This window comes from Pimephales promelas, chromosome 16 (assembly GCF_988280905.1).
Source record: "Pimephales promelas chromosome 16, fPimPro1.hap1.1, whole genome shotgun sequence".
In the NCBI taxonomy this organism is placed as follows: domain Eukaryota; kingdom Metazoa; phylum Chordata; class Actinopteri; order Cypriniformes; family Leuciscidae; genus Pimephales; species Pimephales promelas.
In genome coordinates this window covers 8,979,714-8,992,727 of record NC_142784.1, presented here as the reverse complement: position 1 = coordinate 8,992,727, position 13,014 = coordinate 8,979,714, and the positions used below count along the sequence as shown (strand labels likewise).

Sequence of the window (13,014 nt, the reverse complement as noted above, 5' to 3'; positions counted from 1 at the left end):
AACACAGTATTAGTATGGTGTTCCTAATAATCCTTTAGGCGAGTGTATATATAACATTGATATGAGGATTTAGACCTACCTATATTGTATTTATATAAAGCGTTCACAAGCAAATTATGTATTTCCACAGAGTCGAAATCAGGCATATGTAAAGGTCAAGAGACACGATTCGTAATGCTTGTCAGTATCCACGAATCACTGGATCTTTGGTAAGTTGTAAGTCCAACTTTTAGTTTAAACTGATAATCGTTTGTTTTACTCGCTTTCATGCAGTTTCTACTATTAACTCCAGTCACGCAGCAGCTCTTCTGCCACTGGGAACGCAACAGCTACATTGCCTTGTCTTGTCATTATAGTAGTGCACATTTACACATTTGAATAATCATTTGAATGAACTTTTATACACAATGAAAATGGCCTGTGTTTGACCGAAATTCCAGATTGGTTGAAGCTGACTAGATAGATAGTGGAGTGAATGTTTATGTGGTTGTCAACAAATGGGATGCTACATTTTTATTACAAATTAAATATCTTCATTCGCTTTGGCTTTTATAAGATTTCCCTAATAAATAAGCAAGAAAAAAAACGTGTATTTATTTCCGACAACAAAGCACTTGAATATGACGAGCTCTTATGGTGCCTTCACGTGCTATGGAAAATTTGACATTTTCCACTTGTGAACTGGGATTTACCAGTGTGTTGCGTTTTCAAGTGCGTTTGTTGTCGTAATGTGGTAAAAAGATGGAAATCCAGACCTGTTATTTACCTAAAACTATTTTAGATGCTTAAGTTATCTGCTATGATTCATCAAAACTCAAACGGCAAATAATATGCTGTATATAATTAATATCATAATTAGTACATATTTTTACCAATCACGACTTTCGCGTTGCTCTCCGCCATTTTGAAAAGGTCAAAGGTTATCTCATCTCGGCCATTCGTGCATTAAAACGTTCATGTGCATATTTGGCATTCCACCATAATTACCATAACACGTAAATTAATTAATGCATTAATCACGACTTCAGGAGTGGGAAGTAGGACATTTCTGATAGCGTGTGAAGGCGGGATAATTACTGCAAAGCATAATAATAATGTTTCTATATAATGTTCAAATATTATTGTGTTTATTCAATTTCAATCTTTCAGATTGGTTTATCATATCAGCATCAGTTGCCAAGTGGTGTGATCACATGCTGCAGGTGTCTATGATCAAGATGTTGAAACTAGTTTTAGGAGTTTATTCAAACCATATTTATATATTTACATATTTTAAGTTCAGGTTAACTTTCCAGGCATTGATTTTTTGTGTGATTTTTATGCTACGCGTAATAAAAAAATCGGTAACACTTTAGAATACGGTTCCTTCGTTAATGAATACCTACACAAGAACTAATGAGTAACACAATATTTACAATCTAGTAACTATTATTAACTAACAAGAAACTCTGATTAACGAACTAGTAAGTAATAGCGCACAGACGAAAGTCGTAGTTCAATATTAACTAATCAATAACTACTATTTTTTTAATACTTCCCAGAGAACTACTAAAAAAGTTTATTAACAATCTAGTAACTACTATTAACTAAAAGAAATTCTTATTAACGAATTAGTAAGTAATAGCTCACAGATGAAAGTGTTACTAGATACTTCTGTGGGAATTACTAATTATTTGGATTCGTATTATAAAGTGAAGATCATTGAAACTAACTAGTAATTACTCAAGTGTTACTAAAGACATTTTCTAAAAGTATATTAAAGTTCACCAAAAATCTCAAACGTTTGCACAAATCATGACTAGATCATGTAGTAACACTTGAGTCATTACTAGTTAGTTCCAATGATCTTCACTTTATAATACGGATCCAAATAATTAGTAATTCCCACAGAAGTATCTAGTAACACTTTCGTCTGTGCGCTATTACTTACTAGTTCGTTAATCAGAGTTTCTTGTTAGTTAATAGTAGTTACTAGATTGTTAATATTGTGTCACTCATTGGTTCTTGTGTAGTTATTCATTAACGAAGGAACCGTATTCTAAAGTGTTACCAAAAAATCATATTCAGCTATGGAATTTACTTTTGGCAAAATTGTGTTTTATGTATGTTCTGATCTGCATAATTTTTTTTCTGTTTTAAATATTACTGCTATATTTTACTACTATTTTTAGTATTTATCTATGTGTTCTGTGTATATGTTTGTCTGAAGCCTTTTGTTTTTACACTAACTTCCTTAGTTTGTCTCCTGACTAAATAAATACGTTACTTTTAAACGTAACACTCCCAACTTACGCTACACACAGTGATATATCAGCGCTTTAAGGGCTTTTACTAAAAACTTACTCAAAGAGTCCTCTGATGGAGCTGATGATGCGGGGGGACGTAGCTGAAGCAGACCTGAGGGAAAATGTACAATTCTGGACAATCTGAAGAACTCTGAGATGGAAGATCAAGAAATCACTGTAATAATGATGCGTAAATGCCACTGCTGTTACCTGAAAAGTGGTCCATGTGATCTCTGGACTCTCTCCGCAGTTTCACATTTGGGGGATGATGGTTCGGAGGGTGACGTATTTCCAGACTCTCTGACAAAACAAAGCAAAACCATTAATGAAAACTCTCAGAATAAAAACAAACAATTCATGATGAATGTTGTTAAAGGATTAGTTTATCTAAAAATCATTTATTCACCCTCATGTCATTCCAAACCAAAACACAAATACATAAATGACAACGCATTCTTTAACATTTCTCCTTTTGTGCTCGACAGAAGAAAAAACGTTCTAAGGCTTTTGGATCGACATGTCGAGGTGTCAGTTTCACTTTATACAGTTGTTACTTACTCGTTTATTTTCACATTCTTACTGGCAGCCATCTGAAGCTCTTTGTGAATACTGGCCTCTCTGGCTCTAAGAAAGAAGAGGAAATGTGATCAAGAAAGGATGTGGTGTTTATGGAATGGGCAAAATTCGCTCTCAAGATTTAGGAAAAGGGAACATACAAACAAGCTGCCAGCAGAAAAGCACAGCAGCTGAGAGAATGTGCTCAGTGGACTTTGAATTATGCCCTTTGTTTAACAAAACACCCATTCATTAACTACATTAACCATCTTCTAAGCTATTGGATTTTAACAAGTAATGTTTCAAATGTTGTATGACATGGCCTCGGTGTCGCTTATTTCTTGCTGACAGATCAAAACTTATTTGGACACTTTAAAGAATGTAGTATCTCTAGCTCCCCCACATTGTAACATATTCACAGACAAAGGCTGTTAAATAGCTTTTTGTTTCATAAGCCTTAGAAAAAAACAGATTATTGGTTTGCATTTTGAGACAAAGCAATGGCATTGGCATATTTTGAGGTGTGTCAGTGCAAGTTGCTTTCAGTTAAGACAGCTCAAACATGCATTTTAGTCTGGGACTAGGCTTAAGCTATTCTGTAAAACTAGGCACTGAAGTCTCAATCTTGTGCTATTTTGGATTTAACATTTCATGTTGTGTGAAGTGTAAAAGTTATAAAAGTTGTAAAAGATCAAAGTGCACAATAAATGGAGTTATTGAGTTGTTAGAAGACTGGAATTGATATGGTGAAATTGGAGCCATCGTTACTTTTCTTATCACTGTGTGTCCAATCCCTGAGGAAGATCTGAAATTCAGATGTGGTAATGACTTGGCCATCTGACCAATCAGAGCAGAGAAGACCAATCACAACAGACTGAATCATCTGACCAATCAGAGCAGAGTAGACCAATCAAGACAGACTGACCATCTGACCAATCAGAGCAGAGTAGACCAATCACAACAGACTGAATCATCTGACCAATCAGAGCAGAGTAGACCAATCACAACAGACTGGGTCATCTGACCAATCAGTGCAGAGTAGACCAATCACAACAGACTGGCCACCTGACCAATCAGAGCAGAGTAGACCAATCACAATCAGAGCAGAGTAGACCAATCACAACAGACTGGGTCATCTGACCAATCAGAGCAGAGTAGACCAATCACAACAGACTGGCCACCTGACCAATCAGAGCAGAGTAGACCAATCACAACAGACTGGGTCATCTGACCAATCAGAGCAGAGTAGACCAATCACGACAGACTGGCCATCTGACCAATCAGAGCAGAGTAGACCAATCACAACAGACTGGCCACCTGACCAATCAGAGCAGAGTAGACCAATCACAACAAACTGGCCACCTGACCAATCAGAGCAGAGTAGACCAATCACAACAAACTGGCCACCTGACCAATCAGAGCAGAGTAGACCAATCACGACAGACTGGCCATCTGACCAATCACAACAGACTGGGCCATCTGACCAATCAGAGTAGAGTTAACCATTCACAATAGACTGGGTCATCTGATCAATCAGAGCAGAGTAGACCAATCACAACAGACTGGCCACCTGACCAATCAGAGCAGAGTAGACCAATCACAACAGACTGGGTCATCTGACCAATCAGAGCAGAGTAGACCAATCACGACAGACTGGCCATCTGACCAATCAGAGCAGAGTAGACCAATCACAACAGACTGGCCACCTGACCAATCAGAGCAGAGTAGACCAATCACAACAGACTGGGTCATCTGACCAATCAGAGCAGAGTAGACCAATCACGACAGACTGGCCATCTGACCAATCAGAGCAGAGTAGACCAATCACAACAGACTGGCCACATGACCAATCAGAGCAGAGTAGACCAATCACAACAAACTGGCCATCTGACCAATCAGAGCAGAGTAGACCAATCACAACAGACTGGGCCATCTGAACAATCAGAGCAGAGTAGACCAATCACAACAGACTGGCCACCTGACCAATCAGAGCAGAGTAGACCAATCACAACAGACTGGGTCATCTGACCAATCAGAGCAGAGTAGACCAATCACGACAGACTGGCCATCTGACCAATCAGAGCAGAGTAGACCAATCACAACAGACTGGGTCATCTGACCAATCAGAGCAGAGTAGACCAATCACAACAGACTGGGCCATCTGAACAATCAGAGCAGAGTAGACCAATCACAACAGACTGGCCACATGACCAATCAGAGCAGAGTAGACCAATCACAACAAACTGGCCATCTGACCAATCAGAGCAGAGTAGACCAATCACAACAGACTGGGCCATCTGAACAATCAGAGCAGAGTAGACCAATCACAACAGACTGGGCCATCTGAACAATCAGAGCAGAGTAGACCAATCACAACAGACTGGGTCATCTGACAAATCAGAGCAGAGTAGACCAATCACAGCAGACTGGGCCATCTGAACAATCAGAGCAGAGTAGACCAATCACAACAGACTGGCCACATGACCAATCAGAGCAGAGTAGACCAATCACAACAAACTGGCCATCTGACCAATCAGAGCAGAGTAGACCAATCACAACAGACTGGGCCATCTGAACAATCAGAGCAGAGTAGACCAATCACAACAGACTGGGCCATCTGAACAATCAGAGCAGAGTAGACCAATCACAACAGACTGGCCACCTGACCAATCAGAGCAGAGTAGACCAATCACGACAGACTGGCCATCTGACCAATCAGAGCAGAGTAGACCAATCACAACAGACTGGGTCATCTGACCAATCAGAGCAGAGTAGACCAATCACAACAGACTGGGCCATCTGAACAATCAGAGCAGAGTAGACCAATCACAACAGACTGGCCACATGACCAATCAGAGCAGAGTAGACCAATCACAACAAACTGGCCATCTGACCAATCAGAGCAGAGTAGACCAATCACAACAGACTGGGCCATCTGAACAATCAGAGCAGAGTAGACCAATCACAACAGACTGGGCCATCTGACCAATCAGAGCAGAGTAGACCAATCACAACAGACTGGCCACCTGACCAATCAGAGCAGAGTAGACCAATCACAACAGACTGGGTCATCTGACCAATCAGAGCAGAGTAGACCAATCACGACAGACTGGCCATCTGACCAATCAGAGCAGAGTAGACCAATCACAACAGACTGGCCACATGACCAATCAGAGCAGAGTAGAGCAATCACAACAAACTGGCCATCTGACCAATCAGAGCAGAGTAGACCAATCACAACAGACTGGCCACCTGACCAATCAGAGCAGAGTAGACCAATCACAACAGACTGGGTCATCTGACCAATCAGAGCAGAGTAGACCAATCACGACAGACTGGCCATCTGACCAATCAGAGCAGAGTAGACCAATCACAACAGACTGGGTCATCTGACCAATCAGAGCAGAGTAGACCAATCACAACAGACTGGGCCATCTGAACAATCAGAGCAGAGTAGACCAATCACAACAGACTGGCCACATGACCAATCAGAGCAGAGTAGACCAATCACAACAAACTGGCCATCTGACCAATCAGAGCAGAGTAGACCAATCACAACAGACTGGGCCATCTGAACAATCAGAGCAGAGTAGACCAATCACAACAGACTGGGCCATCTGAACAATCAGAGCAGAGTAGACCAATCACAACAGACTGGGTCATCTGACCAATCAGAGCAGAGTAGACCAATCACAACAGACTGGCCACCTGACCAATCAGAGCAGAGTAGACCAATCACAACAGACTGGGTCATCTGACCAATCAGAGCAGAGTAGACCAATCACAACAGACTGGGTCATCTGACCAATCAGAGCAGAGTAGACCAGTCACAATAGACTGGGCCATCTGACCAATCAGAGCAGAGTAGACCAATCACAATAGACTGAATCATCTGACCAATCAGAGCCGAGTAGACCAATCACAACAGACTGGGCCATCTGACCAATCAGAGCAGAGTAGACCAATCACAACAGACTGGCCACATGACCAATCAGAGCAGAGTAGACCAATCACAACAAACTGGCCATCTGACCAATCAGAGCAGAGTAGACCAATCACAACAGACTGGGTCATCTGACCAATCAGAGTACAGGAGGAAAGGAGAGTTTAGAGAGACCGAATCCTTGATCAAACTATTTCAGACCCCGAGAGAAAAGAGTTGATGCTGTAATATATTATGAGGAAAGTAAAGTGTTTTTGACATTGGATGCATGTAAATGTATTAAAATGATGCCATCATTTACTCACCAACAGGTCATTCCGAACCCGTATTACTGACTTTCTTGTGCAAACACAAAAGCAGATATTTTTAAATCATGTTTTGCCCATTCAATAAATGTCAATGGGGTTACCCAGTAAGATATTTTTCAAAAATATTGGTTCCACAGAAGAAAGTAAGTCATACAGGCTTGATGATGAAAGATTTTTAGTGTAAGGAATGAACAATCCAGTAGCGGTTCTAGGCACGGGCGAACCGAGCAGTCGCCCGGGGCGGAATTTCTTCATGTCACATGGGGGGCGGCACGAGCAGTTAAAAAAAATGTATGGGAGTGCACGTGCACCCAAACACTTGGGTGTTTTTTTCTCTTCTCCGTAAATAAATCTTTTAGCAGAACTTCAGCAAGCGTTTTTCTGTAGTGGAAATACATTAGCTACTAAAACTTCTTTGTCATTGGAGAGCGCAGTGTAATGAGTGCATGGTTCTATAGCAACGACAGCCATGGGAAAACTGGTACAAATTTTACTATTAATAATAAAAGATAAGCTGTGCATTATAAATGTCAGGAATGTATCTTTATTGACTCATTCTTTTTATAGAGAGGATTTAAATGCTGAAATATGAGGTTTATCTTTATATAAAACCTTTTTTGTGTTAACCTTTTTTAAAGTTTAGTAGGTAAGATGAAAGACACTCCTTTAAAACAAATCTTTAATGTTATTAACTTGGTGAATTGACACTGTTTATTAGGCTTTTTAAACAAGATTCTGTGATCATTTTGGTCACTACTTTTCATAATGATCAACTAAAATCAACTTTAATTATTAGAGTTTTTACAGTATAATATGCAAAGTATTTTTTTTTTTCAGGGGGGCGCTCGAAGGGGGTCTCGCCCTGGGTGTAATTCAAAGTAGAACCTCCACTGGAACAATCCCATTAAATCCAATGGCACCAATAAGAAGAGGAGAGTGCATTTTTTGCTTTTCTCATTGTTGACTCTAATAGCGCAGTAATCACATGTTTCACCTTCAAGAGATTATTGCTATGTATAATTGTTGTGTGTAACCCTCTAACATGCGCCCATCCCCCCTCTGACCTCACTCTCTTCTCGTTCCGATGGTTCATGCGGGCCGCAGCCTGCTGTTTTATCTGGATCATGTTCTCCAGGATCTCGGCGCTGTGGAGTTTCTCCTGTCGGTACGTCCTCTCCGTGTCCTGGTGCTGCTCCAGCAGAGAATCATAGGTTTGTTTCAGGAGTCGGTTTCCAGTCTGCACCTCAGCCACGCGCTCCTGAAGCTCACCGTGCACTGAAGCCAGAACACTGAGATGCTTTTGGACCTCATTCAGCCTTATTTGAAACACAAAACAAGATGTATGATAAAGTGGTTCCACTTTCCAATACAATTTTTTTCAACAAAGTGTCTATAAAGACATGGGAGGTCAAACTAAATAGCAAATTACAGTGGTGTGAATAAGTGTTTGCCCCCAATGCTAAAGTTGCCTAAAAAGAGGAATAAAAAAATCATCGTTTGGATATTGATCTTAATGCCTTAATTAGAAAAATGAGGAAAACTCCAACCTTTAAGGACACAAATTTTTTTTGTGTGAATGAATAATGTATCATAAATAAATAAATGTTTTTCCTTAAAATACAGGGCGCATAAGTCAGGACAACCCTATGTTAAATTTAAAAGATCCAGGATAATATGCATCCTGATAAAGTTCCCTTGGCCTTTGGAATTAAAATATCCGCACATCATCACACACCTTCCACCACACCTAGAGATTGGCATGGTTTTACTTCAGTTAGCCTAATAGCTGGTTTGATTTACATTGAAAGATGATCTTATGGAAAGTACCCCATGCCAATCTCTAGGTGTGGTGGAAGGTGTGTGATGATGTGGGGATATTTTTTGTATATATAAATACATATGCATGTTTTTTTTTTATCATCAAAAGTTTGAAAAAGAGAAAATTTTGAATAAATACTGCAGTTTTCATCTTTTATTCGTCAATGAATCCCGTAAAAAAGCATCACAGATTCAAAACAAATATTAAGCAGCACAACTGTTTCCAATATTGATAATAAATCAGCAGATATAAATGATTGTTATTAGTATATTAAAATAGAAAAACATCAATTATTAAATAGTAATAATATCACAATATTATTTTTTCAAAAACATAAAAAAATAATGCTTCCAAACTTCTGATATATACGGAGGCGTATTGCATTGACTTGAAGAAAAAAAAAATCTACTCTGTTTTTTCTGAATTAACGAGTTAATTTTAAATGAGAAAATAAAAATTTGCTCTGTTTTTCTGAATTAATGAGTTAATTTTTCATGAGAAAAAAGTTTTTGCTCTGTTTTTCTGAATTAACGAGTTAATTTTTCATGGAATTTTTTTTTTTTTTTGCTCTGTTTTTCTGAATTAATGAGTTAATTTTTCATGAGAAAAAAAAAATATTTTGCTCTGTTTTTCTGAATTAATGAGTTAATTTTTCATGGATTTATTTTTTTTTTGCTCTGTTTTTCTGAATTAACGAGTTAATTTTTCATGGATTTTTTTTTTTGCTCTGTTTTTCTGAATTAACGAGTTAATTCAGAAAAACAGAGCAAAAAACTTTTTTTCTCACAAAAAATTAACTCATTAATTCAGAAAAACACGAGAAAAAAATATTTTCTCATGAAAAATTAACTCATTAATTCAGAAAAACAGAGAAAAACTTTTTTTCTCATGAAAAATTAACTCATTAACTCATTAATTCAGAAAAACAGAGCAAAAAAAAATTCTCATGAAAAATTAACTCGTTAATTCAGAAAAACAGAGCAAAAAAAAATTTTTCTCATGAAAAATTAACTCATTAATTCAGAAAAACAGAGTAAATTTTTTTTCTTCAAATGCATAACACCTCCGTAGATATATACAGTGTGTGTATATAATGCGATTTAAATAAACCTGTAGTGGCAAGCAGGGTTGAGACTTGTAGTCTAAATGTTGATTTGTAGTTATTTCATAACATAATAGCACAATACGTTCATATAAATCAAATCAAATTATTTGTTTAATACATTTATTTGTTACAGGTAACTAGTGTAAATGGTTTGAAAATGGTATGTGACAATTGTGTTTTATATAATTATGTGCCCATATTGACACAGTCATAAATGTGGGCCATGCATTTGATGTGCTTTATTGTATATTCATTTATCTTAAATTTTTAAATGCCTCTAACCCTTTAAAGTCACAATTGTGCCCTATTTGTGGAACGTGACAAATTTAAAGGCTGGTGAGATGAGAATGAGAATGTTATTTCTATGGCACTCCAACGTAATTCAAAGAATACATATGCTAACAAGCTTTAGTGTGTTTTTGAGGTCTAGAATAAGGAGGTTTACTTGGTATGTTGTTCATCCAGTGTCGCTTCCTTCATCTGGAGTCGCTGCTGCAGTTCCACCACTTGGTATGCAAGCTGCGAGAACAAAAACAAGTGGAAAGCCAAAAAACATATTTCAGAGGGGTGGAAAAAGCCATGAAGGGAAACTCACTTCTTTACTATATTAATACGTTTAAAGGAGTTTAAAGGGGAGAGGACTTGTGTGTAGATACGCAGCAGGTTTTATCACATGCTTTCGCAAAAATGTTGCCGCTGATCTTAGGACAGCGAGATTAGATGTAAGAACTGGTTGTGCTCACTTCTCAGACTAACAAGTGAAAAGTAATGTTCACATTTATGTGAGACTAATATGCTTTGACTACATGCTTTGCATTTACAGGCGTGAAGCCATCAGTTCAGGAGGATCTTCGGCTCGCTTGTATAGGTTTGATGGCATGATAACAGCGGGAAACTTGTAAACCTGTTTAGAGGAACAGGTCGCAACTTGTGCCATAACATTCAAGGTTTATTGGAAATTATGAGAGAGGCTGACTGTGTTTTTTCCATCTCATACCTCACCGGTGGTCGTCTTTAGAGACGTCAGTGAATCTTCCGATGAGGGGACCGCCGAGGGCCTGCAGGGGCCGAAAAACAGCATTTAGAAATCAAGAGCGGGATTTATATGGCACTCCAATGAATACATGCTAATGCTATGTTATGTCGACAACTGCATTTTAAAAAGACATAATTGGGGGGGAAATTAGAGGAAATCCATGATTTCACAATCGCATGTAGATATGTGGTAGTTTTATTTGTGTCAAAAATATTATTTAATATGACTGCATCAAATGGTTACTCCAACGAATTATATTTTACGGGTCACTTTTTTTACAGTCGCACATTATGACTGAGAGTAAAGGTTACCTTGACCCTGATCCCAGAATGCCTTTGGTTATGAAGGCTCTTTGCTTGGACTTCTCCAGCAAACTGTGATCTAGAAGAAGAACAATAAGATAAACGACTTGTAAACATACTTCTGGACCATCATCTTAATATTTGTTTGAAAAGAGGCTAGCTGGTGTTTGCATGCGCTCCAAGTGTGTTTGTTAATGAGATTTTTCATTTGCACCCAAGTGTCAAGATTCACAGAATGAATGAGAACTCGCACAACTCTGAATCTCCTTTGTATCAGTGTTATTCTCAAGATATGCAAATTAGACCTTTAGCTAGTCACCTGTTCTTAGATCCAAATAAAGGTTCATAAAAATGGAGCATGGGGGAAATTTCATATAACTGTATTATAACTATGTTATAGGTTAAATTCTAAAATAAAACCTAATGAATAAATATAGCATACATCCAATATTTAATTAAATATATACATTATAGAACTATATATATATGAAGAGTTCAGATGCAAAAGCCTCTAAGTGCCATTTGAAATTTTCTTCTAGAATGATAATTTTTGTCAAGCTTGTATATTTAAGTTCAGTAATTTCACTTAAATGGCAATGATAATTACCTATTAATTGTTATTTAAGTGAAAATACTGAACTTAAATATACAAGTTTGATAAAAATCATCATTAAAGAAGAAAATTTCAAATGGCATTTAGAGGCTTTTGCATCTGAACTCTTCATATATATATATATATATATATATATATATATATATATATATATATATATATATATATATAATACATGTATTACACTTTTTTAAAATGCTGTTTTTAAATACCATATATATATATATATATATATATATATATATATATATATATATAACAGCATTTAAAAAACGTATGAACATAACATAAACAAATTACAATAACATAAAACATGTTGTATTTGAACTATTTCGTATTTTGTGTATAATACATAATTAACTGTATTAAATTGTTATAATTTCCTAATTTTATTTCAAATTAAATCAATTTAATCAACCATAAAGGCGTGATATACAAACTTATATAGCATCGAAAACAAGTTTCTTCCTTCTCATAGCATGCTTTAATAAGTTAACTGATATTAATAAAGCTTACACGAGTCAATAATGTCCTGGAAGACGCTGGTCTGTGTCCTGTTGCGATGTTTCAGCTGTCTAATAATGTGTCGCTTCCATGTTTCGCTCTGTTTAAGTTCAGAGTTTGTCGCGCGCTCCAACGCAGACATGATCATAAATAATAATAGTACAACAACAACCTAAATTCTTAGACATAGTACATATGTTTACGCGCCGTCATCTGAAACTTATAAGTTTGTTTTTCCAGTCTTATAAAGCGAACTGACAGGAAAGTGTCAGAAAGCGGCGCGGCAGCTGTGCGCGTTGAGACGCAACGCGTCACTTCAGTGTCTGTGTGTGTGTGTGTGTGTGTGTGTGTGTGTGTGCTGTAAACACATGGAAGACCCGCCCGCTTCTGTGACTTGTGATGAGTAATCATGACTAATCTGTGCGCGCGTCTCAAGAGCAGAAACAGAGCGAGCAGAGCAGTATCAAAGAACGGAAGACCAAATGGGCGTGGCCTATTGTCCTGTATCATGTGACATGAGTCACTTTTCTAAGCGATTAGTCAT

At 37.6% G+C, this 13,014-nt stretch overlaps 1 protein-coding gene across 2 annotated transcripts in view; it reads right to left on the bottom strand.

Annotated features, from left to right (window-relative positions):
- Positions 1-12,802, bottom strand: part of atg16l2 (autophagy related 16 like 2) — a 50,229-nt gene extending 37,427 nt beyond the window's left edge. Inside the window, exons 1-8 of one of the 2 annotated variants that reach the window (XM_039666419.2) lie at positions 12,483-12,802; positions 11,363-11,432; positions 11,013-11,073; positions 10,461-10,534; positions 8,156-8,407; positions 2,844-2,909; positions 2,496-2,585; positions 2,344-2,397 (exon numbers count right to left, since the gene is read on the bottom strand). In XM_039666419.2, the coding sequence (XP_039522353.2) occupies positions 2,344-2,397; positions 2,496-2,585; positions 2,844-2,909; positions 8,156-8,407; positions 10,461-10,534; positions 11,013-11,073; positions 11,363-11,432; positions 12,483-12,618 (803 nt within the window). In that variant the 5' untranslated portion in view covers positions 12,619-12,802. The remainder of the gene's footprint in view (positions 1-2,343; positions 2,398-2,495; positions 2,586-2,843; positions 2,910-8,155; positions 8,408-10,460; positions 10,535-11,012; positions 11,074-11,362; positions 11,433-12,482) is intronic. The other variant, XM_089120956.1, reaches the window with a different exon arrangement.
- Between the last annotated feature and the right edge of the window lie 212 nt (positions 12,803-13,014).